Below are 25,192 nucleotides of genomic sequence, written 5' to 3'. Positions count from 1 at the left end.
GGGGTACAAGTGCCATCAACAACCATCTGATTTTTAAGCATCCTTGAGCATTGTGTGTCTTCCCAAGACCTTTGAAGACGTACACTCAGTTCATTCAAACAGCCCAAAGGCTCCTCTCTGTTGCTGGCTACTCTCATGGTGACCATCTGTCTTATGAATTCCATTCTTTGCATTAATGCTCTTTGGGTAGCCTCATGATTGGGTGTTCATGTGGCTATGCCTACGTAATGAATGAGGGCCTTGGTGTAGCAGGGCGAAGAGGGAACTACTGTCCTACACCATGAAAACTCTTCCTAAAGGTTTATAGAATCACAGGAAGGGGCCATCCAGGCCACCTAGTCCAATCCTCTGCTCAATGCAGGATCAGCCTCAAGCATCTAGGAGAAGGATCTGTCCAGCCACTACTTAGAAATCATAGGACCATAGAGTTGAAGGGGCCTCCAAGCCATCTTGCCAACCCCCTGCTCAATGCAGGATCAGTCTTAAGCATCCAGGATAAGAATCACCACAAATGTTGTAAGTTTTTAAGGTGTTTGCTGGACTCTTGCTCTTTTCTGTTGGAAAATGTAGCCTGAATCCGCCCATTGTCCTTGGAGGACAACATGAGTGGATGGGCAGGAAGGGATTGTGTCAGTGCTTGGCTCTTGTGGTCCTTTCTTGCATGCCCAGGGAAACGCCAATCACGGCTTTGGGGTCGAGAAGTGAATTTCCTCCAGGCCAGACTAGCTAAGGATTCTGGTTTTGTAAGGGGAGGGGGCATCATCTGGGGATGGAATTAAGGTCACTGTGGGTGGGCCAGTAGCTGTGAATTTCCTGCATCGAGCAGAGCTTTGGACTAGATGACTCTGGAGGTCCCTTCTGACTATGATTCTGTTTACATTTTTCAATGTTCTACCAGCTGCCTAATGATCATGTATATAAGATATGATCCTGTCCATCATCTGTTCCCTCCTTAGGATTTCCTTCCTTCCTTCCTTCCTTCCTTCCTTCCTTCCTTCCTTCCTTCCTTCCTTCCTTCCTTCCTTCCTTCCTTCCTTCCTTCCTTCCTTTTTACATTTATATCCCGCCACTCCTACATAGTGGCTCGTGGTGGGTAACAATAATCCTCATAACCCCCCCCCCAACATAAAACCCTATTAAAACCCATTATAACCCACCCTGATATATAACCCACATAGCCCCCAACCTTCCCCAGTCACAGACTATAAGAATATCCTTCAGGAGAACACCCCTGGGTAGCTGATGACTTGGCTGTCACAGGGGTGGTGGTCAGATCTTAACACCCTTGGCCAAAGACCTGGCCGAAGAGCTCCGTCTTGGAGGCCCTGTGGAACTGGGAAAGCTTGTTTGTAATTATTTGTAATTATTTATTAATTTTCTATCCTGCCTTTCCTCCAACAGGGAACTCAAGGCAGCTTATCTGGGCTTCCCAAGAGGAAGTTCATTTGGGCACTGATCAGACCCAGGGCTATTTCGTTTCAGCAAAGATATGGGGTCCAGTGTGTTCAAGCCATACCTCGGGGCCCAGGGGTACGAATGAGCCCCTCTATTGACAGGACTGCATCCAAATGCCACGCTCATGCTGATTCATGACCAGATGACTGTCAAAGCTGAATTCCAAATTTCCCAATGATAAAAACCAAGGGATCAAACTGGCAAGTCATATCACCAAAATGGGCACCTTGACACTGAGGTACCCTAGCAACTCCCACCATCCCAGAATAATACCCCTGACATTGTTTCAGAAGAAGAAGAACTGGCTTTTGCATACCCTACTTTTTACAACCTGAAGGAGTCTCAATATGACTCACAGTCGCCTTCCTCTCCCCACAACAAACACCATGTTAGGGAGGTGGGTTGAGAGAGCTCTGAGAGAACTGTGACTGACCCAAGGTCACCCAGCTGGTCGCAAGTGCTGGAGGAGGGGGGAATCAAACCAGGTTCTCCACAGCTGGCTCTGCCAAGAGCGGCTGCATATAAATATAATTAATTAATAATAATAATAATAGAGGCCACCACTCTTAACATTAATAGAGGCCACTTAATAATAATAGAAGCCACCACCAAGCTGGAATTTGAATATTTTTGCAGATCTAAATGATGCATTTTAAATTTATTTAAACTTTTTAAAAATTCTGCTCCTGGGGAATCGAGTTCAGACATGGAGCAGTATAGCTGGCAAAGATATTTCACTGTTGCATTATCATGTAGAGCAGGGGTAGTCAACCTGTGGTCCTCCAGATGTCCATGGACTACAGTTCCCATGAGCCCCTGCCAGCGCTTGCTGGCAGGGGCTTATGGGAATTGTAGTCCATGGGCATCTGGAGGACCACAGGTTGACTACCCCTGATGCAGAGTAAAGAAAAACAAGATATATATAAACCATTGCATTGTATTAGATGAACTCTGCCTGTCTCCTGGAGGGATTGCAGATCAGGCTTCAGTTTCTTTTCATCGTTGAGGTTGGCATGTTCAATATATTACTATTGCTTCGTAAGACGTTGTCACATGGGCACGAGAAACCTCTGCCTCGTAAGCAATTAATATATAATGCTTGCTTCTTCATATACGCAACTAGCAATTTAATGATGTACTCTACTGTGGAACGTGGAAATGCTAATAGCTATTTGTGGGGTTGCTGTCATTGGGTACGTGAGATTATTATCAGCCGCCTGTGTATCTGCTCAACAGCTGTATGGTCGGGTAGATGGTCTGCCTTTCAACTGGGGTGCTTTTTTTCCTGTTTTTGCCAAACTAATCCAGATAAACATTGCTGTCCAAGGAAGTGGAATGCCCAAGAGAAAGTTTGGAGTTGTCTTTTTTATTTGTTTAGGATCGAGAATACCAAAGAAGGCTATTACGGCTGAATCATGGTTTGCACTCACCGTGGTATCTCGCTTCAACCTTGGTTGAGATTCAAATCATGTTGGGGAGCTATGGTTTAGCTTATAGTGCTTCACCTTGCCTCTAGAGGGAGCTTGTCCATTTCCAAGCAGAGAAGATGGCGGAATGGGGAAATGATGCATCAACTTGGTTTTCCAGTCAATGTTAAACCTTAATTTTTGTCACGGTGTCTTATCACTCCATCACCAATTTTTGACCAAGGCTTAAGGAAACCCCATCATGCTTATTTCTTTGAAAGGTTAATGAGAGGCGCTTAACCTGAGCCATCAGTCATGGTTTGCAACGGGAGGGAAATCCTGGAATAATTTATACTCTATTTTGAGGGGTCGGTGAATACTTATTCATTTCTGTCTATCACATATTGTGTTCCGCCCTCCCTCTGTAGAGCTCAGAGTGGCTTGGTGGTCTGAAAGAGAGTGATTGGTCCTTGGAACACTGCAAAATTTGAGACTGTGTGGGGATTTCAACCTGGTACTGTTCTGATGAGCTAACCATGGCACCAGGCAGTCCTTCTTAAACCCCACTCATTAAAATAAGCCTGTGGATTTAATGAGGGGCTTCCTTCTGAGAAGAAGAAGAGTTGGTTTTTATACCCCACTTTTCACTACCCAAAGGAGTCTCAAAGTGGCTTACAATTGCCTTCCTTTCCTCACAACAGGCACCTTGTAAGGTAGGTGGGGCTGAGAGAGCTCTGACAGGGCTGCTCTACGAAAACAGCACTATTGGGACTGTGACTAGCCCAAGGTTGCCCAGTTGGCTGCTGCTGAGCAGCCTGGAACCAAGCCCAGTTTACCAGATTAAAAGCTGCTGCTCGTAACCACTACACTTAGCTGGCTCTAGGAGAATAACTGGACCATGACATGTATATGATTGCAGTCCCAAGTAATATGTAGTATCACAGAACCATTGAGTTGGAAGGGGCCTCCCAAGCCATCTTGTCCAACCCCCTGCTCAATGCAGGATCAGCCTCAAGCATCCAGGAGAAGGATCTGTCCAGCCGCTGCTTGAAGACGGCCAGTGAGGGGGAGCTCCCCACCTCCTTAGGCAGCCCCACTGCTGAAATGCTCTGTGATCCCCCCCCCCCACACACACACCATTATCTAGCCGGTACCGTTCTACATGTAGTTTAAACCCATTACTTTGGGTCATACCCCCTTCTGCAAACAGGAACTGCCCCCTGCCCCCCTCCAAGTGAGAGCCCTTCAAATGCTTCTCTCTGTGTATGTATGTGTAGTTTCAGAGGGTAGCTACGTGGGTCAGATTTTATTTTGAGATGTTGACTTCCGGTTTAGTGCATCGTGGCTTCTATTGCCCATCCTGGACCACAAAACTGATGCTACAGCATGACTGTGATTCGGTTGCTTGTGTACAAGAGCATCCGCGTGATTATGAAAGACTTAGATACTATGCCGGCTAAAAAGGAGAGTGTTCCAGAGGCACCCATGTTGGTCTGCAGCAGATCTGCTGGACTCCTGTCCAGAAGCACGTTAGAGACCCACAAGATTATCCATATAGAAGATGTGGGGAGCCAAAGCTTATAACCTGAGACACCCCGAAAATGTCTGACAAAAGAAGCTTTGACTCTAGAAGGCTCATTCAGTAAAGAAGCACGACTTCTTGGTCGTCCTGAATCTACCGCCCACCAGCAAGCCCCTGAGTTCTAGTACTTTGGGAGAGAAGAAAAAGTTCTCATGCATAGTTCTCGAAATGGTCAGGGGACAGGGGTGGGATGGCTCTGCGATGCTGTGATGCCAATGCTTCCGGTTCTTGGGAGAAGACGAACGGGAGCATAAGGGCAGGGGCTCGGTTGATTGCTCTCATTCCACATTGAAAGATGCACCTGCCCTTTGCTCTCCCTTTTTGATGTATTGATTTCCTTCTCTGTGTTATCCCTCGGAAATGAACCAAAAACAAATGGTAGCTCTCTAAGCCAAGCTTGTTGTTCCTGCTTGCTTCTGGAATTTGATAAACCTTTTTATTATGCTGCCTCTTAGTTTACTTGCTCACGCTTGACCTGTTAGTGTGGACTGGGGACTCCCATTTCATTGTATCTGAGGAAGTGTGCGTCCGCACGAAAGCTTATCCCTTGAATAAAACTTTGCTGGTCTTAAAGGTGCCCCTGGATTCTAAATTTGTTCTGCTGCTTCAGACCAACAAGGCTACCTATATCCCCCCCCCCCCCCCCCGCGGTCATATATTTTCTAATCTGAAACTCTCGGATTCTTCAGCTTTTCCTCGTAGACAGGAGCTGAATTATCTTCGATGCCCTTTTCTCTACTTTTCCCATCTCCGAAATGTCCTTTTAAAAATAGGGTGTCCAGAACTGTGCATAGTAGGTTGCACTATAGATCTATAGGTAAAGGTAAAGGTATCCCCTGTGCAAGCGCTGGGTCATGTCTGACCCTTGGGGTGATGCCCTCCAGCGTTTTCATGGCAGACTCAGTACGGGGTGGTTTGCCAGTGCCTTCCCCAGTCATTACCGTTTTAACCCCCAGGAAGAGCCTCTTGTGGCGCAGAGTGGTAAGGCAGCAGACATGCAATCTGAAGCTCTGCCCAGGAGGCTGGGAGTTCAATCCCAGCAGCCAGCTCAAGGTTGACTCAGCCTTCCATCCTTCTGAGGTCGGTAGAATAGATCTATACAGGAGCATTAAAATATTGCCTGTTTTTTTTTTATTTTCAGACCTTGCCTTAATAATCCCCAGCATAGAATTTGCCCATTTCACTGCTGGGGCACCACCAGGTTGAAATTTTCATTGAGCTGTCCACTGTAACCCCGAATTCTCTTTTCCTCTAGGCCTCAGCAAGCTCAGAGCCCATTCACATGTACTTAGTTGGGATTTTTTTTGGTTCCGAAATGCATTGCTTTGCACTTCCTATAGGTGCACCGTAGACCGTACTGCAGAACTTTGGTGTGGGGATCTGTTGGAAACGAATATCTCAGTTACTGAAGCAACCTTTGACAGTCCTGTCACATGATTTATGCATTGCAAGTCTCTGATCTTGCCAAGTGCTCTCCTTAATTTGCCTTCTGCATAAACATGCCTGCGAGGCTGACTGTTTAACTAGGTTGTAAAGTCCGAAGAGATCAGATTTTGGATTTTGCGTGCTGGGGGAGACGGGACAAAACGTCGGCGTTTTGCTTGGGAGTTCCCGGACTTAAGAGCTGTTTCCCGGTACTACTTAAAAAAAAAAAAAACAGAATCCAAAGCGCTTGATTGTACTTTTTGTCTCGATATTCCTTTAAGTTCTTTTAAGAGAAATGACAGACTCAAGATTATAATGCTCGATAGCAGTATTCAGTGTAAAACGAGAGCCAGTTTGGTGTAGTGGTTAAGAGTGCCGACTTCTAATCTGGCATGCCAGGTTCGATTCTGCGCTCCCCCACATGCAACCAGCTGGGTGACCTTGGGCTCGCCACGGCACTGATAAAACTGTTCTGACCGGGCAGTGATATCAGGGCTCTCTCAGCCTCTCCCCCCGCACAGGGTGTCTGTTGTGGGGAGAGGAAAGGGAAGGCAAATGTAAGCCGCTTTGAGCCTCCTTCGGGTAGGGAAAAGCGGCATATAAGAACCAACTCTTCTTCTTCTTCTTCTTCTAATGGTATTCAGCGTCGGTCACTGCTTCCAAAACCAAAGGTTCTATCATGCATACGCCTGAACTTCCCAAAGCTGCTCTTTGGATTGGCATTGTTTTGTTGTGTCCCGAGTTGTTGTTATTATGTGTTTATTTAAATGTATTGACTGCCTCTCCCGGACGTGCCAGCTCGAGGTGGTTTAAAATAAAACCCATAAAACAGAATACGACAATTTACACTATCGGCAGCAGAATCCCATCCATCCCCTCCCAACCCACCAATCCAGACCCAGCATGCTCTGTCCACCAGCTACGGGAGAGGCCACCTGCCTAGATGGATGGGCATAAAGGTATCCCCTATGCAAGCACCGAGTCATGTCTGACCCTTGGGGTGACGCCTTTCAGCGTTTTCATGGCAGACTCAATACGGGGTGGTTTGCCAGTGCCTTCCCCAGTCATTACCGTTTACCCTCCAGCAAGCTGGGTACTCATTTTACCGACCTCGGAAGGATGGAAGGCTGAGTCAACCTTGAGCCGGCTGCTGGGATTGAACTCCCAGCTTCATGGGCAAAGCTGTCCGACGGCTGCCTTACCACTCTACGCCACAAGAGGCTCATTGGATGGGCATACGAGGCCTCTAAAGGAGGGACCCACAGATCTTCCTTAGCCCGGCCTCAGCCAAATGCCTTGCAGAAGAGCTCCGTCTTGCAGTCTCTGTGGAGCTGTGATAGCTCTGTCAGGGCCTTCAGCTCTTCCGGGAGCTCTTTCCACCAGGTTGGGGCCTGGACTGAAAAGGTCACGGGCAGGTGTGCTTCCTGGGGGCCAGGAACCACCAGCAGATTCAAGCCTGCGCAGTTCAATGCCCAGTGAGGGGCATAAGGAGACAAGTGGTCCTTCAGGTATGTGGGTCTTTAGCCAACGGTGATGGCAAAGGTTGTATAGTAGAATTTTTTCTGGTAGACACTCATCCCCTTCATGCGTTTCTTTGGCACCCCAAAACACTCCCCTGTGCTGTGATCTGTTTATCATATGGCAGAGTTAAACATAGGAGGCTTATAAAATAGGTAGCCAAGTAGGTACGATGGTTATACAGATTGGCCAATTCCCCCCTCCCCCCTGTGCCAAAATCCAAGTTTTTTTTATCAGCAGGGGAGAGTCCAAAGAGCTGCGTCACATCTCCGCACAGTGAAATGGAGCTCATCACAGAATTTTTATATCCAGGGTTGTATTTGGGATCTGCTGGGACTCCTTCTGGAAAGGAGAATTAAGACGAAAATAAGGCTTTGGCTACTTACAGCAAGCTCTGGCCCTAAAGCTCCTAGCAACTGCTAGAGCTACCCTTGAGGCTTTGTGACAGCTCTAGGAATTGGCCTGGTAACTCTGGGTTGGGGAATACCTGGAGAATTTGGGAGAGGAGCCAGGAGTGGGCGGGATCTTAGGAACTGAGAGCAGGGCTTAACGGTTCCTCTTGCATTTCTCTAGAAGTTCAGAGGACCTTCAGGGTGTGGTACAGGGTAGTGCAGTGAGGTAAGGCTGGACCTTCCCACCGCATGCCATAGTGCTTATGCCATTAACGATCTTTAACAAAAAGAGAAGGGGTGATCGGGGCTGATTCCCCATCTGAATTCAGCACCCCTTGTTGAATCCTACTGCCTTTTTGAGGGTCTAGGTCGAAGCTTCAGGGAGGCGTGAAAGTCTGTGGGCTCCTTCCATTCCATTGACCTCCAACCCAACACTTCTAATTCATGTCGCGTTCTTGACCAGTCGTGAAAGAACATCATGTAGAATCAGTGTAGGTGGAAAGGTCCTTGTTTACCTACACAAATCTGAATTCTGAACCCCTTTACTACGTATTTGTGTTCATTGTGAAAAGGATGACTGCTTTAGCTTCTAAATGCACGGGTTGTGGTGTGCCTGTTTGTGTACTTTCGTTCTTAATGTTGGAAAAGCTATATGACAACAGTGCAAGATTCCCTTTTGAAATAGTTGCAGTAGACCAGAGGTCCCCTACATCAGGGGTAGTCAACCTGTGGTCCTCCAGATGTTCATGGACTGCAATTCTCATGAGCTGGCATCTGGAGGACCACAGGTTGACTACCCCTGCCCTATGTGATGCCTGTGGGGACCACGGCACCGGCCAGCACCGTTCCTGGTGCCCACCCAAAGCTTCTAGGAAGTGGGCAGGGCTTGGGAGCACATATTCCCAACAAGGGCCTATTCTGCACACAATAGATAATGCACTTTCAATGCACTTTGGAAGTAGATTTTCCTGTTCCACACAGGAAGATCCAGCTGCCAAAGCACCCCGAAAGTGCATTATCCTATGTGTGCGAAATGGGCCAAGGCTTCTGATTGGCTGTGGAGGTTTTTTGAAATGTTACTTTGGCAGTGGCTGCCACTGTAGCACAAGGATCTTCACTGGGTGGCTGAAGGTAAGCCATGGCAGCCATTTTGTGCCTGGCTCTACCTTCCATGGCTGTTGTTTTTGTGACCGTGCCTATCAGAAGGTCAGAGGTGACCCCTGCTGTGAACCAGAATGGAGAAGTGGAGAAACTCCAGAAGGGGGTCACAAGGAAGGTGTTTCTGCCCCCCCACCCAGCGGGAAGGCTGTGGTTAAACGAAGAGTCCAATTTTGATATTTTAATGCTCTGTTAAAAATTAAATTTAAAAAACTGAGTGCCTATCATTGGTCACTGAGAACCAGAGATTCCCTTGCTCAAATTTAAAATTCTGCCAGGTTCTAGATCTTGGATCAGATCAAATTAGCTTTCTGCAGGTGAAAAAACAGTAGAAGATTCCCTTTTGACAACTCAAAAGGGATATGTGTGTGTCTGGGGGGGATGTGGAACTTTCATAGATAAAACCCATTTTGAACAAGGCTATAGTCAAGACAGTAGGGTGATAAGGTAAAGGTAAAGGTATCCCCTGTTCAAGCACCGTTCATGCCTGGGTACTCATTTTACCGACCTCGGAAGGATGGAAGGCTGAGTCGACCTTGAGCCGGCTGCTGGGATTGAACTCCCAGCCTCATGGGCAATGCTTCAGACTGCGTGACTGCTGCCTTACCACAAGAGGCTCTAGTAGGGTGATATTGAGTGGAAAAAAAATTGGCTAGATCCAACTCATCCGATTTTGGATCTGAATTTCATACCAGACTTGATTGAAAAAAAAAAAGAATCTGTAAGTTTTTGGATGGAAAATTGGCACTTCCATTGTTTCTTAACAGAGTCTTTTAAATAGCTGCTCTTATGCTTTAACCTATCTTTTAGAAGGCTCTTATTCCTTACTCGCTTGGGCGTGAACTATATGCTGTCTACTGGGAAGCTATTGAGTTGGATCTGCCTGCCCATGAATGAAGGGAGGTCATGGAAGGGGATCTCTCTCCCACCTTCTCCTAGGAATCTGGAGGTCTTCCTGGAGAAGAAGAAGAAGAAGAGTTGGTTCTTATATGCCACTTTTCTCTACCAGAAGGCGTCTCAACATGGCTTACATTCACCTTCCCTTTCCTCTCCCCACAACAGACACCCTGTGAGGGAGGTGAGGCTGAGTGATATCACTGCTCGGTCAGAACAGCTCTATCAGGGCTGTGATGAGCCCAAGGTTACCCAGCTGGCTGCATGTGGGGGAGCAGGGAATCAAACCCAGCTCGCCAGATTAGAAGTCCGCACTCCTAACCACTACACCAAACTGATGGGATTCCCTGCTTTCCTTAATACCCCTGCTTGTTGGGTCTTGGGGCCAGCCCATTGACTTTAAATATGTACAAAATTCCTCTGTTTCCATGGAATTATTTTCTTTTGTGCAGAATGTCATAGTTACCATTGCTTTTACTGTAATACCTTGCAGGAAATTGGGCATGGGAAGGCTAGGGCGTCTTGTTTGAACTGGGCAGGTTTCCACTGGCTTTAGCAGAGGCTAAAGATTGGGCCCTCTCCCTGATGAAAATAGCATATCAATGTTGATATTTAATGAATGTGTTTTATATCAAATCCTTCCCCCACCCCCTTTTCTGAAAAGTTCATGGGGCTTTGGATCCAGTGCCATGTGTATTAAATAAATGTTCTGAACATTTTGTGTGGGAGAAATTGGCGTTTCCTCTCGATGAATTGGAAAAAGTTGCTCATAATTGTTTTTTTTTTTTAAATCACACCAATGATTTTCCGCTCCCTGAATGATTGCCTTGCTTGGCTCGCTATAAAAATAATTTTAAAAGCATACACCGAGACAAAGCAAGATATGAAAAAAAAGGCAGATTAAATAAGAATACAAGAAAACCAAGATATAAACTTGGCCTTTATTTCTCCCATTTTGTTTTCAAGGTTTCCCGGAAAAGAGTAATTTCTCATCTGGTTTCAAAAGGAGGCGAAGGAAGTTGAGCAGAGGGTTGGACTGGATGGCCTGTAGGGTCCCTTCCAGCTCTATGATTTTAAGTGGTGGGTGACCAATGAAAAGGGACAGCTTCTGGTGATGACTAGCCTAGCGTACAATGGTGGGGAGCAGGAAGGTGGGCCTTAGATGATCGGTCAGTGCAGCCATTTAGAGAACAAGCTACAATCTGGGAGGTTTCCCAGTTTTCAAGTCTCCAAAGCAGTCTGTCCATTTGCAATATGGAGATAATTCTCCTGCCTCCCTTACAGATTATAGTGGAATCCATGGAGAATTTGGGTGGACAGAAGGGGACCATTTCTGGCCAGTTCTTCTTCCTGTTGCAGATCAGCAGGTTCTCCCAGGCTGTTCCAAAAGGTCCCGTTTCTCCCCAAAGCAGCTTTTGGGGAGAGAGGTGGACTGTAATAGGAGGTGGGGAAATTATGCCCTCCAGACCAAAATCCTTTCCATCTGCATCAACCTCTGGTGGATCCCAGTCCCCATCCAAACAAGCAGAGCTTTGGGTGTGTTCTATACTCAGAATTGTACTATTATTATTCAATGGCTCTTGCCTATTCTAAGAAACACAAAGTTGCTGCAAGCAATGGAAGCCCAGTGCCAGGTTCCCCCCACCCCCGTGTTCCATCTTCATTCCACATTTTGTTTTCTTCCACTAATCCATACCGTAATAATATTGTTAATTGAGAAGAGACAGCATGACTCAGGGCTGCTTTTATTTGGCGGCAGCCCCGTGTTCCTTCAGATGGGGTGGGAGAACCAGACACGAGACTTGGGGAGAAGCTAAGATGATGTTGGATACAGCATTTCTTGGCGACTGAGCTGCGCGGTGCACATCCCTCCATACGCAAGACCCAACAGTTATTTTCCAAAATGTGGGAGCTGAAAAGAACGTCCCATGGGCGCTATAGCTCATGCACCATTTCCCCTCATAAACCAGATGGGCAATCCTTTGACATCCTGCGTGACTTTCTTCCCCTCAGTTCCAAGGTTGAAAGCAGAACAATATTATCAGTCATTGAAGCTCCTGACACAACAGGGACCTAATTGCGAGGAAGGTTAGAATCATAGAATAATAGAGTTGGAGGGGACCTCCTGGGTCATCTAGTCCAACCCCCGGCACTATGCAGGACACTCACATCCCAATCGCTCATCTACTGTCACCTGCCACCCCCTTGAACCTTCACAGAATCAGCCTCTTCGTCAGATGGCTATCCAGCCTCTGTTTAAAAATCTCCAAAGATGGAGAACCCACCACCTCCCGAGGAAGCCTGTTCCATTGAGGAACCACTCTAACTGTCAGGAACTTCTTCCGGAGGTTTAGACGGAATTTCTTTTGAATTAATTTCATCCCATTCGTTTGGTCCGTCCTTCCGGGGCAAGAGAGAACAACTCTGCTCCGTCTTCCATATGGCACCCTTTTAAACATTTGAAGATCCCCTCTCAGTCGTCTCCTCTCCAGGCTAAACAGACCAAGCTCCCCCAACCTTTCCTCCTACGTCTTGGTCTCCAAGCCCCTCACCATCTTTGTTGCCCTCCTCTGGACACGTTCAGAGTTATCAGCAAGGTGTCATTGTATTACGGAAACGGAGGGATAATCCAACCAGGACAGAAAGAAGAAAGACCAGACAAATGGACAGTTCCGTTATTCCACCAGAAGTCGACCGGTTTTGCCCCTGGTTTGGTTTCAAAGGCCTTTTCGAAAGCCCGTTCAGATGTTCTCTTTGGAAAGCTGTCGATTGCCCCAGGCCCGGCACGATTCCGAGTCTGCTTCTATTGCCTTGTCAGGCTGGTCCACCATTTCAAAGCGAGTTGCCTTATCTGAAGAGAGACGATAATGAGCTGGGACTGCAAGTCGTCCAGGACTTTGAAATCGCGCCTCGTTCTGCTGAAGTAGAGACTGAGAGTCAAAAGCAGGCCCAGACAAAGCGAAATCCAGAGGAACAAAGGCAGGACGCTCCCCGGCCTCTTGTGATCTGGGACGTAGCGAAGGAGAGAGTGGGAAGAAAGGAGACCACGTTAGCTTTTTCAAACGTACGTTGGGAACAGAAACATTTAAACTGGGCCACATCGGGGAAGGTTACCTTCAGAAAGAGAGCCGGTGTGCTTATGGCAGCCTTTCCCAACTTTTTTAGCAACTGAGAAACCCTCCCTGGCTCCAGAACACCTTGCCACAGTGATCCATGCAACAGGCACCGCTAGACTGGATTACTGCAACGTGCTCTGTGTGGGACTTATCCCTGCTTCAGATGATAGGATTGGTCCAAAATGCAGCTGCTCACATAGAATCATAGAATAACAGAGTTGGAGGGGACTTCCTGGGTCATCTAGTCCACCCCCTGAACTATGCAGGACACTCACCACCTTCCATGCAAAGCTCCATTCCCCTGAGGCATGAACGTCTCAGAACAGGAAAGGGAAGGCACGGAATGTTTTATCACTGCCTAGAATCATAGAATCATAGAGTTGGACCACATGGGTCATCTAGTCCAACCCCCAGCACCATGCACGACACTCACCACCCTCTCGCTCACACACTGTCACCTGCCACCCCCTTGAACCTTCACAGAATCAGCCTCTCCGTCAGATGGCTCTCCAGCCTCTGTTTTAAAAATCTCCAAAGATGGAGAACCCACCACCTCCCAAGGAAGCCTGTTCCACTGAGAAACCGCTCTAACCATCAGGAACTTCTTCCGGATGTTTAGACGGAATTTGTTTTGAATTAATTTCATCCCATTGGTTCTGGTCCATTCCAAACCCCATATTACCCTGATCCAGCTGCGCTGGCCACCACTCAAATACCGCATCAGGCTTAAGGTGCTAGTACTCACCTTCAAGACCATACGTGGTCAGGGTCCTGTGAGCCTCAAGGACCGTCTGTCTCCATATATAGGATAAAGAGTGGCAACTTGGTGATCCCTGGCCCCAAAGAAGGCCACCAGTCCTCAACCACAACAAGAGCCTCCTCAACCATGGCTCCACCCTGGTGGAATGAGCTCACAAATGAAGGCAAGGCCCCATGGGAACCCCGACAGTTCTGTAGGGTCTGCAAGATGGAGCCCTTCTTCCAGGCTTTCAGGTTAGGCCAACAATAGGGACCTTCTCACAACCTGTCCCTCTACCAGGCAACCTGACAACAACTTGCCCCTGGTTGTTGCTGTTCCCCTTCAGTTGTTCACGATTGCCCATATGTTGAACTGTTAATCGTTTCTGTCCTTCTTGCTCAGGTTATTCTGTTCCAATGTTCTGAGTGCCTTTCCCATTCCCATTCCCCACTGGTTTTATGTTTTATGTACACTGTCCAGAGATGTCACAGCAAAGGGCGGTATATAAAGAGAGCCAGTTTGGTGTAGTGGTTAGGAGCGCAGACTTCTAATCTGGGGTGCCGGGTTTGATTCTGCCCTCCCCCACCCTAAGGGTGATCTTGGGCTAGTCAGAGCACTGATAAAGCTGTTCTGACCGAGCAGTGATATCAGGGCTCTCTCAGCCTCACCCACCTCACAGGGTGTCTGTTGTGGGGAGAGGAAAGGGAAGGCGACTGTAAGCCGCTTTTAGACTCCTTCAGGTAGAGAAAAGCAGCATATAAGAACCAACTCTTCTTCTTCTTCAGTAATATCAGGGCTCTCTCAGCCTCACCTCCCTCACAGGGTGTCTGTTGTGGGGAGAGGAAAGGGAAGGTGACTGTAAGCCACTTTGAGACTCCTTTGGGTAGAGAAAAGCAGCATATAAGAACCAACTCTTCTTCTTCTTCAGTAATATCGAGGCTCTCTCAGCCTCACCTCCCTCACAGGGTGTCTGTTGTGGGGAGAGGAAAGGGAAGGCGAATGTAAGTCGCTTTGAGACTCCTTCAGGTAAAGCGGCATATAAGAACCAACTCTTCTTCTTCTTCTTCTTCTTCTTCTACTACTACTACTACTACCTTAATTAATTAATTAATTCAAAATACTTCGGTTTTTGAGAAACCCCAGAAGTGGCGCAATCATGCAGAATATGGTTGGGAAACAGAGCTGTGTCCATGCTCTCCCGGAGCCCCTTCTCACCCCCTCTAGGACCATCATCGGCTAATTTGGGAGGGGGGAGGAGAACATTACCAGATATGGTCATATCACCTGCTAAATATTTAACACTTTTAAATCACATATTACAATTAAATCTAAATCATATATAAAAATTAATTAACTCCCACTCATTCGGGAAACCCTTCCAGGGCTGTAAAGAAACCCCAGAGTTTCACGAGACTCTGGTTGAGAAAGTCTGGCTTAGAGAGGCAGAGAAATAGGGTTGCCAGCTCCAGGTTGGGGAAAACCTGGAGACTTTGGGGGTGGAGCCTGCCGAGGGCGGGTTTTAGGGAGGGGGGGCTTCAATTGGAGAGGTGGCCTTTCAGGAATTGTTAGACTTTTAACTGAAATCATTTGGATTTGGGGATTTAATGTGTCAATGTTATTGTTTCGTTGTTTATTGTAATGATTGCTGTGAGCCGCTCTGAGCCCCTGGGGAAGGGCAGCCTGCAAATGCATAAATAAACAAATGCTTGCCATTCTAGACAAAATGTTTGCACTCACAGAGTTGTGGTACTTCCTTCTTTGCAAAGCTTGTAACATTGATGCATCCCACTTTGAGTGGGCATTCGAAAATACGTTGTGCAAAGGAACCTGGTGGCACACCATATGTCAGGGGTGGCCAAACCGGGGCTCTTCAGATGTCCACGGACTACAATTCCCATGGGCCCCTGCCAGCTCATGGGAATTGTAGTCCATGGACATCTGGAGAGCCACAGTTTGGACAAATGCTCAAAGAGGGAACGCCACCGCTGTCCCTCTCTCCGTTTAGGAGAACCATCCCGTGATATCTCCCTTAGGATTGGAAATAAATCCATAAATACGGGGTTAATGCTAACGTAGAAGAAGAAGAAGAAGAGTTGGTTCTTATATGCCGCTTTTCCCTACCCGAAGGAGGCTCAAAGCGGCTTACAGTCGCCTTCCCTTTCCTCTCCCCACAACAGACACCCTGTGAGGTGGGTGAGGCTGAGAGAGCTCAGTCAGAACAGTTTTATCAGTGCCGTGGTGAGCCCAAGGTCACCCAGCTGGCTGCATGTGGGAGAGCGCAGAATCGAACCCGGCATGCCAGATTAGAAGTCCGCACTCCTAACCACTACACCAAACTAGCGGTCCCCTTCACATAAAGCAGCTGAACACTGAATCAAACCAAGGTCAGTGCTGTCTGCTCTGATTGGCAGTGGTTCTCCAGGGTATCATCAACAATGTGCATAAAGGGCTGACAAACTGCAGTAGACTAACAGTGTTCCTTCCCATCAAGGGGCTTTCAAGGCAGTTGAGAAGCAGAGGTGGTTGGTTTTTGTCCTCTTCTACAGAGGCTTCCTTGGTGGTCCATCTTCTGGCTGATCTGACGAGATTGGGCTGTACCATGTTTCCTTCCCCTGCTGCATCACCTGTTACTTGCTCCTTTTTACTAAAGATGCCAGGGACTGAACCCAGAATCATTATCAGAATCACACAGAGCTGGAAGAGGCCACAAAGGGCCATCCAGTCCACCCCCTCTACCTTCTTGGGGTTATCCAGTCCAACCTCTCCCCTATCTTCTCAGGGAGTACCAGCTTGGTATAGTGATTAAGAACTGTGGCTTCTAATGGGGTGAGCCAGGTTTGATTCCCTGCTCTTCCACATGCAGCCAGCAGGGTGACCTTGGTCTAGCCACAGTCCTGTTAGAGCTGTTTTCACAGAGCAGTTCTTCCAGAGCTCTCTCAGCCCCACCTACCTCCAAGGCTTTCTGTTGTGGGGAGAGGAAGGGAAGGCGATGGTAAGCCGCTTGGAGACTCTTTCAAGTAGTAAAAAGCAGGGTATAGAAACCAACTCTTCCTCTTTTTAAAAAACACGCACTTCTGACAGGTGTTCATGCAGTCTCCTCCCATCTCCTATGACCTTTCACATGCAAAGCTGGTGCTCTGTCATGGAACCAGGGCTCCGAACCCCATCCCTCCCCATTCTCCAGCTGTTCCTCCCCAGGATGCACCAAACACATATCCAAAATCCTAGCTGGTGGGAACTTGGCAGGGTGGAAAAGGCATGTAGGGGAAGGACCACACTGTGCCACCTGTCACATCTCTGCATAGCAAATCGTCCCCTTTTGGTTCCGCCTGGCAGCCGTTCAAAAGGGACCCACTTCCTTTGGCCTGCCCTCCCCCCCCCCCCCACAAGGCATCATTCCAACCTTTTGGCCTTGAATGTTGCTCTCCGGCACCCGCTGGCTAATTAGCAGCGACAAAAACCTCCTTCACAAAGGAGGCCGAATCACCGTGATGAAATCTAATGGAGCATTGAAAGGGCCTGATTATACACAAGGAGAACAGGAATGCCATAATTAATGCATGGGCTTGGATAGTTTTGCAGGTCCTCTTTTCGAAAAAACGCATTCCAGCAAAACATGAGAGCTGCAAGACTTCGGAAGGCCAGAAGGCGCCGTCAAATACGTTTAACGCTTCTTGGACATTGATAAAAGAAGCGCGCTTCCCCGGCCTTCTTCCTGCAACGCGAGCCAGGTTTTATTCGAACTAGGGTGGGGGGAAACAAACTGGGAACGCTGTAAGTGAAATGTATTTACAAGCGGCCTTCAAGGTGAGCGTCAAATGGGAGAAAAATTACATTTCAATTTGCGTAGCCTGCTGCGGGAAAAAGTTTCTGTTTGCTTTTCTTGACGGACTGCTCTTAATATTGAGAGGGTCCGTCTTCGGGGTTAATTAACTGCAGCTAAACATAGCTGGAAATGAAATGGATGCAATTTAATAAAGATAAGTGTAAAGTTCTGCATCTGGGTCAGAAAAATGAAAAGCATGCCTACTGGATGGGGGATACGCTTCTAGGTAGCACTGTGTGTGAACGAGACCTTGGGGTACTTGTGGATTGTAAGCTAAACATGAGCAGGCAGTGTGATGCAGCAGTAAAAAAGGCAAATGCCATCTTGGGCTGTATCAACAGGGGCATCACATCAAAATCACAAGATGTCATAGTCCCATTGTATACGGCACTGGTCAGACCACACCTGGAGTACTGTGTGCAGTTCTGGAGGCCTCACTTCAAGAAGGACGTCGATAAAATTGAAAGGGTACAGAGGAGAGCAACGAATATGATCTGGGGCCAAGGGACCAAGTCCTATGAAGATAGGTTGAGGGACTTGGGAATGTTCAGCCTGGAGAAAAGGAGGTTGAGAGGGGACATGATAGCCCTCTTTAAGTATTTGAAAGGTTGTCACTTGGAGGAGGGCAGGATGCTGTTTCTGTTGGCTGCAGAGGAGAGGACACGCAGTAATGGGTTTAAACTTCAAGTACAACGATATAGGCTAGATATCAGGAAAAAAATGTTCACAGTCAGAGTAGTTCAGCAGTGGAATAGGCTGCCTAAGGAGGTGGTGAGCTCCCCCTCACTGGCAGTCTTCAAGCAAAGGTTTTCTTGGATGCTTTAGGATGCTTAGGGCTGATCCTGCGTTGAGCAGGGGGTTGGACTAGATGGCCTGTATGGTCCCTTCCAACTCTATGATTCTATGATTCTATGAAATCTATAAACATGACCAAGCTCTCCTTCATGTTTTACACAGCTGTAACCATGCTTACAAGTTACGGCAGCAGCATGTAACATCCATGTACAGATTACACTTAATTCTTTTCTTCGTGCATTTGAAGAAGAGTTGGTTTTTATATCCTGGTTTTCACTACCCGAAGGAGTCTCAAAGTGGCTTACAATGGCTTTCCCTTCCTCTCCCTGCAACAGATACCCTGCGAGGTAGATGGGGCTGAGAGAGCCCTGGTGACACTGTAAGAAAAGTACTACCAGGACTGTGACTAGCCCATAGAACATTGTTCTCCCTTCTTCTGTTCTTCCACAACAACCCTGCATAGTAGGCTAGGCTGTGAGAATGTTATTGGCCCAAGATCACCCAGCAAGCTTCCATGTTAGAAATGGGGATTCAAATCCAGGATCCTAGAGTTGGAAGATACAAAATCTGTAGTGTGCGCAATTGAACAGAATATGAAGAATATCCCAAATCTGAACTGAAAATCAGAAGCTTGGTTGGGAATCACTAGGACTCTCTCTCTCATCTATAGAAGAAGAAGAGTTGGTTTTTATACCCTGCTTTGTACTACCCGCAGTGGCTTACAATTACCTTCCCTTCCTCTCCCCACAACAGACACCCTGTGAGGTAGGTGAGGCTGAGAGAGCTCTGACAGGACTGCTCTGTGAGAACAGAACTATCAGAACTGTGACTAGCTGGCTGGCTGCATGTGGGGGAGCAGTTAATCAAACCCGGCTTTCCAGATTAAAAGGTGTCGCTCTTGATCACTACACCAAGCTGTTTTTTTTTTTGTTGTACTCTGCTTTTGTTTACCCAAAGCAGTCTCAAACTGGCTTACAATCAGTTTCTCTTCCTCTCGGCACAACTGACTCGGTGTGAGATAGGTAGAGAGAGCTCTGAGAGAACTCTGACTGGACCAAGGTCACCCAGCTGGCTGCATGTGGTGGAAGAACGGTGAATCAAACCCATCTCGCCAGTTTAGAAGGCACTGTTCTTAATCACGACACCAAACTGGCTAAGTTACTTGGCCAAAGTATTGGGGGGCTGTGTTCTATACTGCTGTGTATAGTTTGCTGTAAGTTAGACACTGTTGAGTTATATTGCATCATTTAATGTCAGCTTTGAGTGCCAATGAGAAAGATGAACTATATAAAAAAAGAATAACTAAATAAATGGGCAATTCCAACCTCATATTTACCCAGGTATTGGTCTTTGGTTTCCTTCAGAAAGTAAATGTGCATTGGCTCTTTCTTACAAACAGGTATATGCACATTCACATGCAGTCAGCTGGGTGACTGTAGGCCAATTACAGTTCTGTTAGAGCTCTCTTGACAGAGCAGTTCTGTCAGAGCTCTCTCAGACCTACCTACCTCACAGGGTATCTATTGTGGGGAGAGGAAGGGAAAGGTGTTTATAACTTGCTTTGGGACCCCTTTGGGTAGTGAAAAGAGGGGTATAAAAAGATAGAATCATAGAGTTGGAAGGGACCATCCAGGCCATCTAGTCCAACCCCCTGCTCAATGCAGGATCAGCCCAAAGCATCCTAAAGCATCCAAGAAAAGTGTGTATCCAACCTTTGCTTGAAGACTGCCAGTGAAACAATAACCCTTATTCCACGAAATCATTCGAGAATCAGTATGGTGTACTGGTTCAAAAGCGTTTGCCTCTTATCTCGAGAACTGTGCTTGATTCCCCACCCCTCCATATGTAGCCAGCTGGGTGACCTTGGGCTAGTCACAGTTCTTTCAGAGCTCCCTTGGCCTCACCTCCCTCACAGGCTGCCTGCTGCGGGGGGAGGAAGGGAAGGCGACTGTAAGCCGCTTTTGAGACTCCTTTAGATTAGATAATAAAAAGCAGAGAACAAGAAACCAGCTCTTCTTCGATCTGACAGATTCCGAAGTGCAGGTTTCCTTTGTACGGAGAGACTGCCGTCTGGCCCTGCTTATGAATGGATGTGGCGCGCTGCCCGCCCCACATCCGTTGACAGGTTGCTGAGCTAGACAGAACGCCGGTCCGACACCGTATGACCATTTTCATATGTTTTGTTATTATTCGGCAATCGCCGCGTTCTTTTATAAAGCCGTTTCGGAATGGCTGGTGCTAGCGGAGGCCCAATTCACGCCTTGGCTAATAATCGTTTTTGAAAAATATGGTGCAGGAGATAATCATTTGTTTTGGAATAGGCCCATGCAACCAAGAAGGGAAAGACTTTTTTTTTTTTTTGAAATAGAGAAAACAGGGCCCGTATCATTATGACGGAAGGTCCGCTGTTCACCCTGGCCTATTTAAATTAGCTGCTATTACGGGTCCCAGAATTCATAGTAAACAATTAAGCTGTCATGTGGAGGCATATGGAGGAAAGTAGAAGTCATAAAAGCAGGCAGCCAACCCATAATAATGGATCAAAAAGTGCACAGGGGGAAGGCGGCGTGCTAAGAGCAAATCATTTTAAAGCACCCGAGAAACCGAATCAATGCTCTCTAATAGAGTCAGGGGGGGAACTATTTGCCGCGAATGATTTATTCATTTTGAACGGAGCCCTCCTTTCCGCTTGCAAATTATCTCTGAACAGCCTTCCGTTTTCTTTGTTAAATCGATCGCTGTTTAAAATGACTCTCGCCGCGCCTTCGGTGAGTAAATGTCAGCCAGTGGTGGGCCGGCTAACTCCTTCCCCGGCGAGGGCTGATTCAAATGGTTATTCTACTTGTTGGCGGATGTTTCCGGACCGAGGGAGCTTGTGTCTGAAACGAGCCCGGCGAAATTGCTTCGGGCTCTTCACGGAACGAGACAAGACGGGTTCTGTTGGGAGATCTTGGGAGCCAGGTGGCCATGATCAATACTTAGATCAGGGTTTCATGACACCCTGGGGCTCCTTGATGGCCCTGGAAGGGTTTCCCAAATGCGTGGGAGTTATTTATTTATATGTCTTATTTGTGGATGGTTTGGTGCGAGAATATATCGTCGTGTCGACCCTCCTCCAAAAATGGCCATTGGTGGGCCTTTAGGGGCTGGGAAGGGAAGGGGCCCTGGGTAGGGGGTGGGGTCACTAACATGGATCGCGGATGAATTGAATGCTAATTTAACTGTACCCCTTAGAATGATTACCAAATTCCACTGCAACATGCAAAGACCACTTGTATCAGGAAAACTCCAAAGACGCAAGGATGTAGCTCCACTGTAGATGAAATGTATTATTATCAACAGGTTTTATATTAAACTAGGGAACTTGCCCATTGTATTCAGGAATACAATGGGCACAAGATTGAGGGGTGGGGTGGAAGAACTCTGTGGACGGCCTCTCCCTCCCCCCCCGGGACCTGGAAAGGCTGCAGGCAGCTGTTAGGGAACTCACCGGCAGGGGCAGCTCACATGCAGCAGGGATCTGCAGCCTCTGAGCCTTGGAGGGAAGTGGGAGGAGGAGGGAGTGGTCAGGGGTGGGGGACAGAAGGCGATTGGCTGGCCACTGGACAGAAGACAAGACATTTAGAGGAGCGGGACAGCTGCCCTGAGTGGGTGTTAAGCGCAGAGTGGCACTTAAACCATGAGCCATACTCCTCCTCCAAGCCCTTACCAGAAATAAAATATGTGGAACAGATTATTATGTTTTACAGTTTTACCGTAATTCAAACTATAGTTTTAACTGTGTTGTTAGCCGCCCCAAAACCCCAAGTGTGGGGCGGGTTATAATTTATTATTATAATTGATATTGATATTGATGTTGATGTTGATGTCGATATTAACAACAACAACAACAACAATAATAATAATAATGGGTCAACTTTGAGTCAACTTTGAGAATTAAATAATAATAATAATAATAATAATAATAATAATAATAATAATAATAATAATAATAATAATAATAATAATGGGTCAGCTTTGAGTCCCAGTGAGAAAAAGGGAATAATAATGATAATAATAATGATGATAACAACAACAACAACAATAATACTTATAATAGACTCATGGCTTTGGGTGTTAACAAATTTATACTACTAATGATACATTTATACTGTCAAGGTTCCACAGGGCCTGCAAAACAGAGCTCTTCCGACAGGTCTTTGGTTAAGGCCAGGTTCTTTAGATCTACTGGCCCCCTTCAGGTGACCTTGTATCATCGAGCGAATCCCCTGATGGTTGAATGTAGGTGGTCAGAGGGATTTTTGCTATCTTGATGCTTTTGACTGGGGTTGCTGGTTTTAGGCGTAGGGGTATATTTTTGTGTAACCCACCTTGAGCTTTGGAATAGGTGGGCTATAAATGGAATAAATAATAATAGCAGAATAATAGAATTCTATGATTAATAACAATGACAATAATATTTGTAACCTGCTCCACATTTGGGATCTCGGGGCAGCAAACAACACAGTTAAAACTATCGCATGAATTAAATTAAAACAGTAAAACATAACTTAAAACCTGACTATCAATACACCTCGGATTAATACCTCTAATCACCAGAAGGCTGCCCACTGCTTATCAGAGTAGTTCCTGAGAGCCAGCTGGGAGTGCGGACTTCTAATCTGGCATGCCGGGTTTGATTCTGCACTCCCCCACATGCAGCCAGCTGGGTGACCTTGGGCTTGCCACGGCACTGATAAAACTGTCCTGACCAAGCAGTGATATCAGGGCTCTCTCAGCCTCACCCACCCCACAGGGTGTCTGTTGTGGGGAGAGGAAAGGGAAGGCGAATGTAAGCTGCTTTGAGACTCCTTCGGGTAGAGAAAAAGCGGCATATAAGAACCAACTCTTCTTCTTCTTCTTCTTCTTCTTCTTCTTCTTCTTCTTCTTCTTCTTCTTCTTCTTCTTCTTCTTCTTCTTCTTCTGGTAGAACGGTGGGAACTTAAGCTCTGGAGATGCTGTAAACCTTTGAAGCCCAAGTGCTTTGAAGCCACATCAGGGGAAGGCCTGGGCTTCTGTTCTCCTGTTTGTTAGTGACACCTGCCAGCCTCCTGGCGATCTCCCAGAATTACAGCTGATCTCCAAACGTCCCCTGGAGAAAACAGCTGCTTTGGAGGGCAGGAGGCTCCACCCCACAAATCTCCAGGAACTTCCCTACCCGGAGCTGGCAACCCTAATGCCTCTCCTTGTCATTGCTCTCCTGTACTGGCATTATGATCCAACTCTGAGCACGATTTTGAGAAATTCTTCTTATTCAAATGGCTTTAAGAAGAGGAAGAGTTGGTTTTTATACCTGGCTTTTCAGGTATATACCTGAAGGAGTCTCAAAGTGGCTTATGATCGCCTTTACCATTCTCTCCCTGCAACAGACACCCTGTGAGGCAGGTGAGGCTGAGAGAGCTCTGAGAGAACTGCCCCAAAAGAACAGCTCTAATGGGACTGTGACTGGCCCAAGGTGACCCAGCTGGCTGTATGTGGAGGAGCAGGGAATCAAACCCTGCTCGCTAGATTAGAACCCACCACTCTTAACCACGACGGCTCACTGGCTAAGAAAGCAAAATTTTGCATCAGTGAGAGAATGGAATCCTGTCCTGGCTGGCCGAGGCCAGCCCAGTTTTGTCAGATCTTGAAAATTAAGCAAGGTCTTATTTTATTACCTTAAAATTAATATTGGAAGACGATGGAGTTTTATGTTCATGTCAAGCACGGCTCTCAGGGGCGCCATGTCGAGCGGTTTTCTCTCCCCGCCTCCCCGCCAATGCAAATGCTGCCGTTTGCGCTAATTTTTATTCTTAACAGTGACACGATGCAATTCATCATCATCGCGGCAAGCAGACATCCATCGGTTCCACTAATGGCCCCCAGTTAAAGATTTTTGGCTTGCCGATGATGTAGTCACAGCGGGAAACGTCTGGGAAACAGAATGGAAAAGATACATCGCTCTTAAGCTTGTAAAGAAAGATCTCTCGGTCGCGAAAACAAATGGGGGAGATGTTAAAACGTAACAAAGGAGGCAGCTCGTTTGGCGGGGGATCTAGTGGCAGGCTGAGAATGGTGCACCCTTATGAAGTTCTCAAGAAAAGAAGAAAAAGAGATGGTTCTTATATGCCGCTTTTCTCTACCCGAAGGAGTCTCAGAGTAGCTTACAATCAACTTTCCTTTCCTCTCCCCACAACAGACACCTTGTGAGGGAAGTGAGGCTGAGAGAGCCCTGATATTACTGAAGAAAAAGAAGAGTTGGTTCTTATATGCCGCTTTTCTCTACCCAAAGGAGTCTCAGAGTGGCTTACAATCAACCTTCCTTTCCTCTCCCCACAACAGACAACTTGTGAGGGAAGTGAGGCTGAGAGAGCCCTGATATTACCGAAGAAGAAGAATTGGTTTTTATATGCCACTTTTCTCTACCCAAAGGAGTCTCAAAGCGGCTTATAGTCGCCTTCCCTTTCCTCTCCCCACAACACCCTGTGAGGGCAGTGAGGCTGAGAGAGCCCTGATATTACTGAAGAAGAAGAAGAGTTGGTTCTTATATGCCGCTTTTCTCTACCCAAAGGAGTCTCAAAGCGGCTTACATTCACCTTCCCTTTCCTCTCCCCACAACAGACACCCTGTGAGGGAGGTGAGGCTGAGAGAGCCCTGATATTCCTGCTCGGTCAGAGCAGTTTTATCAGTGCTGTGGTGAGCCCAAGGTCACCCAGCTGGCTGCATGTGGGGGAGTGCAGAATCGAACTTGGCTTCACAGAGAGTGAAATCCACACTCCTAACCACTACACCAAACCAGTGCAAAGGGCCAATATGTGCAGCGTGGACTGTAATGCCAACCTCTGGGGCTGTGGGTCTTCTGGGACTG

General features: G+C 47.1%; 1 protein-coding gene and 1 long non-coding RNA gene across 3 annotated transcripts in view; one reads left to right on the top strand and one right to left on the bottom strand.

The window, feature by feature from the left end:
* The first annotated feature begins 459 nt into the window (after nt 1–459).
* LOC143830795 (uncharacterized) lies at nt 460–2,804 on the top strand. The gene is made up of 2 exons (XR_013228598.1): nt 460–2,194; nt 2,336–2,804. It is a non-coding gene; the product is annotated as an uncharacterized LOC143830795 (long non-coding RNA).
* Nucleotides 2,805–10,301: 7,497 nt separating this feature from the next.
* The window catches only part of C2H14orf180 (chromosome 2 C14orf180 homolog), a 32,371-nt gene continuing 17,480 nt past the window's right edge, over nt 10,302–25,192 (bottom strand). For both annotated transcript variants that reach the window (XM_077323812.1, XM_077323811.1), the window contains exon 4: nt 10,302–12,836. In XM_077323812.1, the coding sequence (XP_077179927.1) occupies nt 12,634–12,836 (203 nt within the window). In that variant the 3' untranslated portion in view covers nt 10,302–12,633. The remainder of the gene's footprint in view (nt 12,837–25,192) is intronic.

Source organism: Paroedura picta, chromosome 2, assembly GCF_049243985.1.
Source record: "Paroedura picta isolate Pp20150507F chromosome 2, Ppicta_v3.0, whole genome shotgun sequence".
Lineage (NCBI taxonomy): Eukaryota > Metazoa > Chordata > Lepidosauria > Squamata > Gekkonidae > Paroedura > Paroedura picta.
This window is presented reverse-complemented; position numbering and strand designations above follow the sequence as displayed.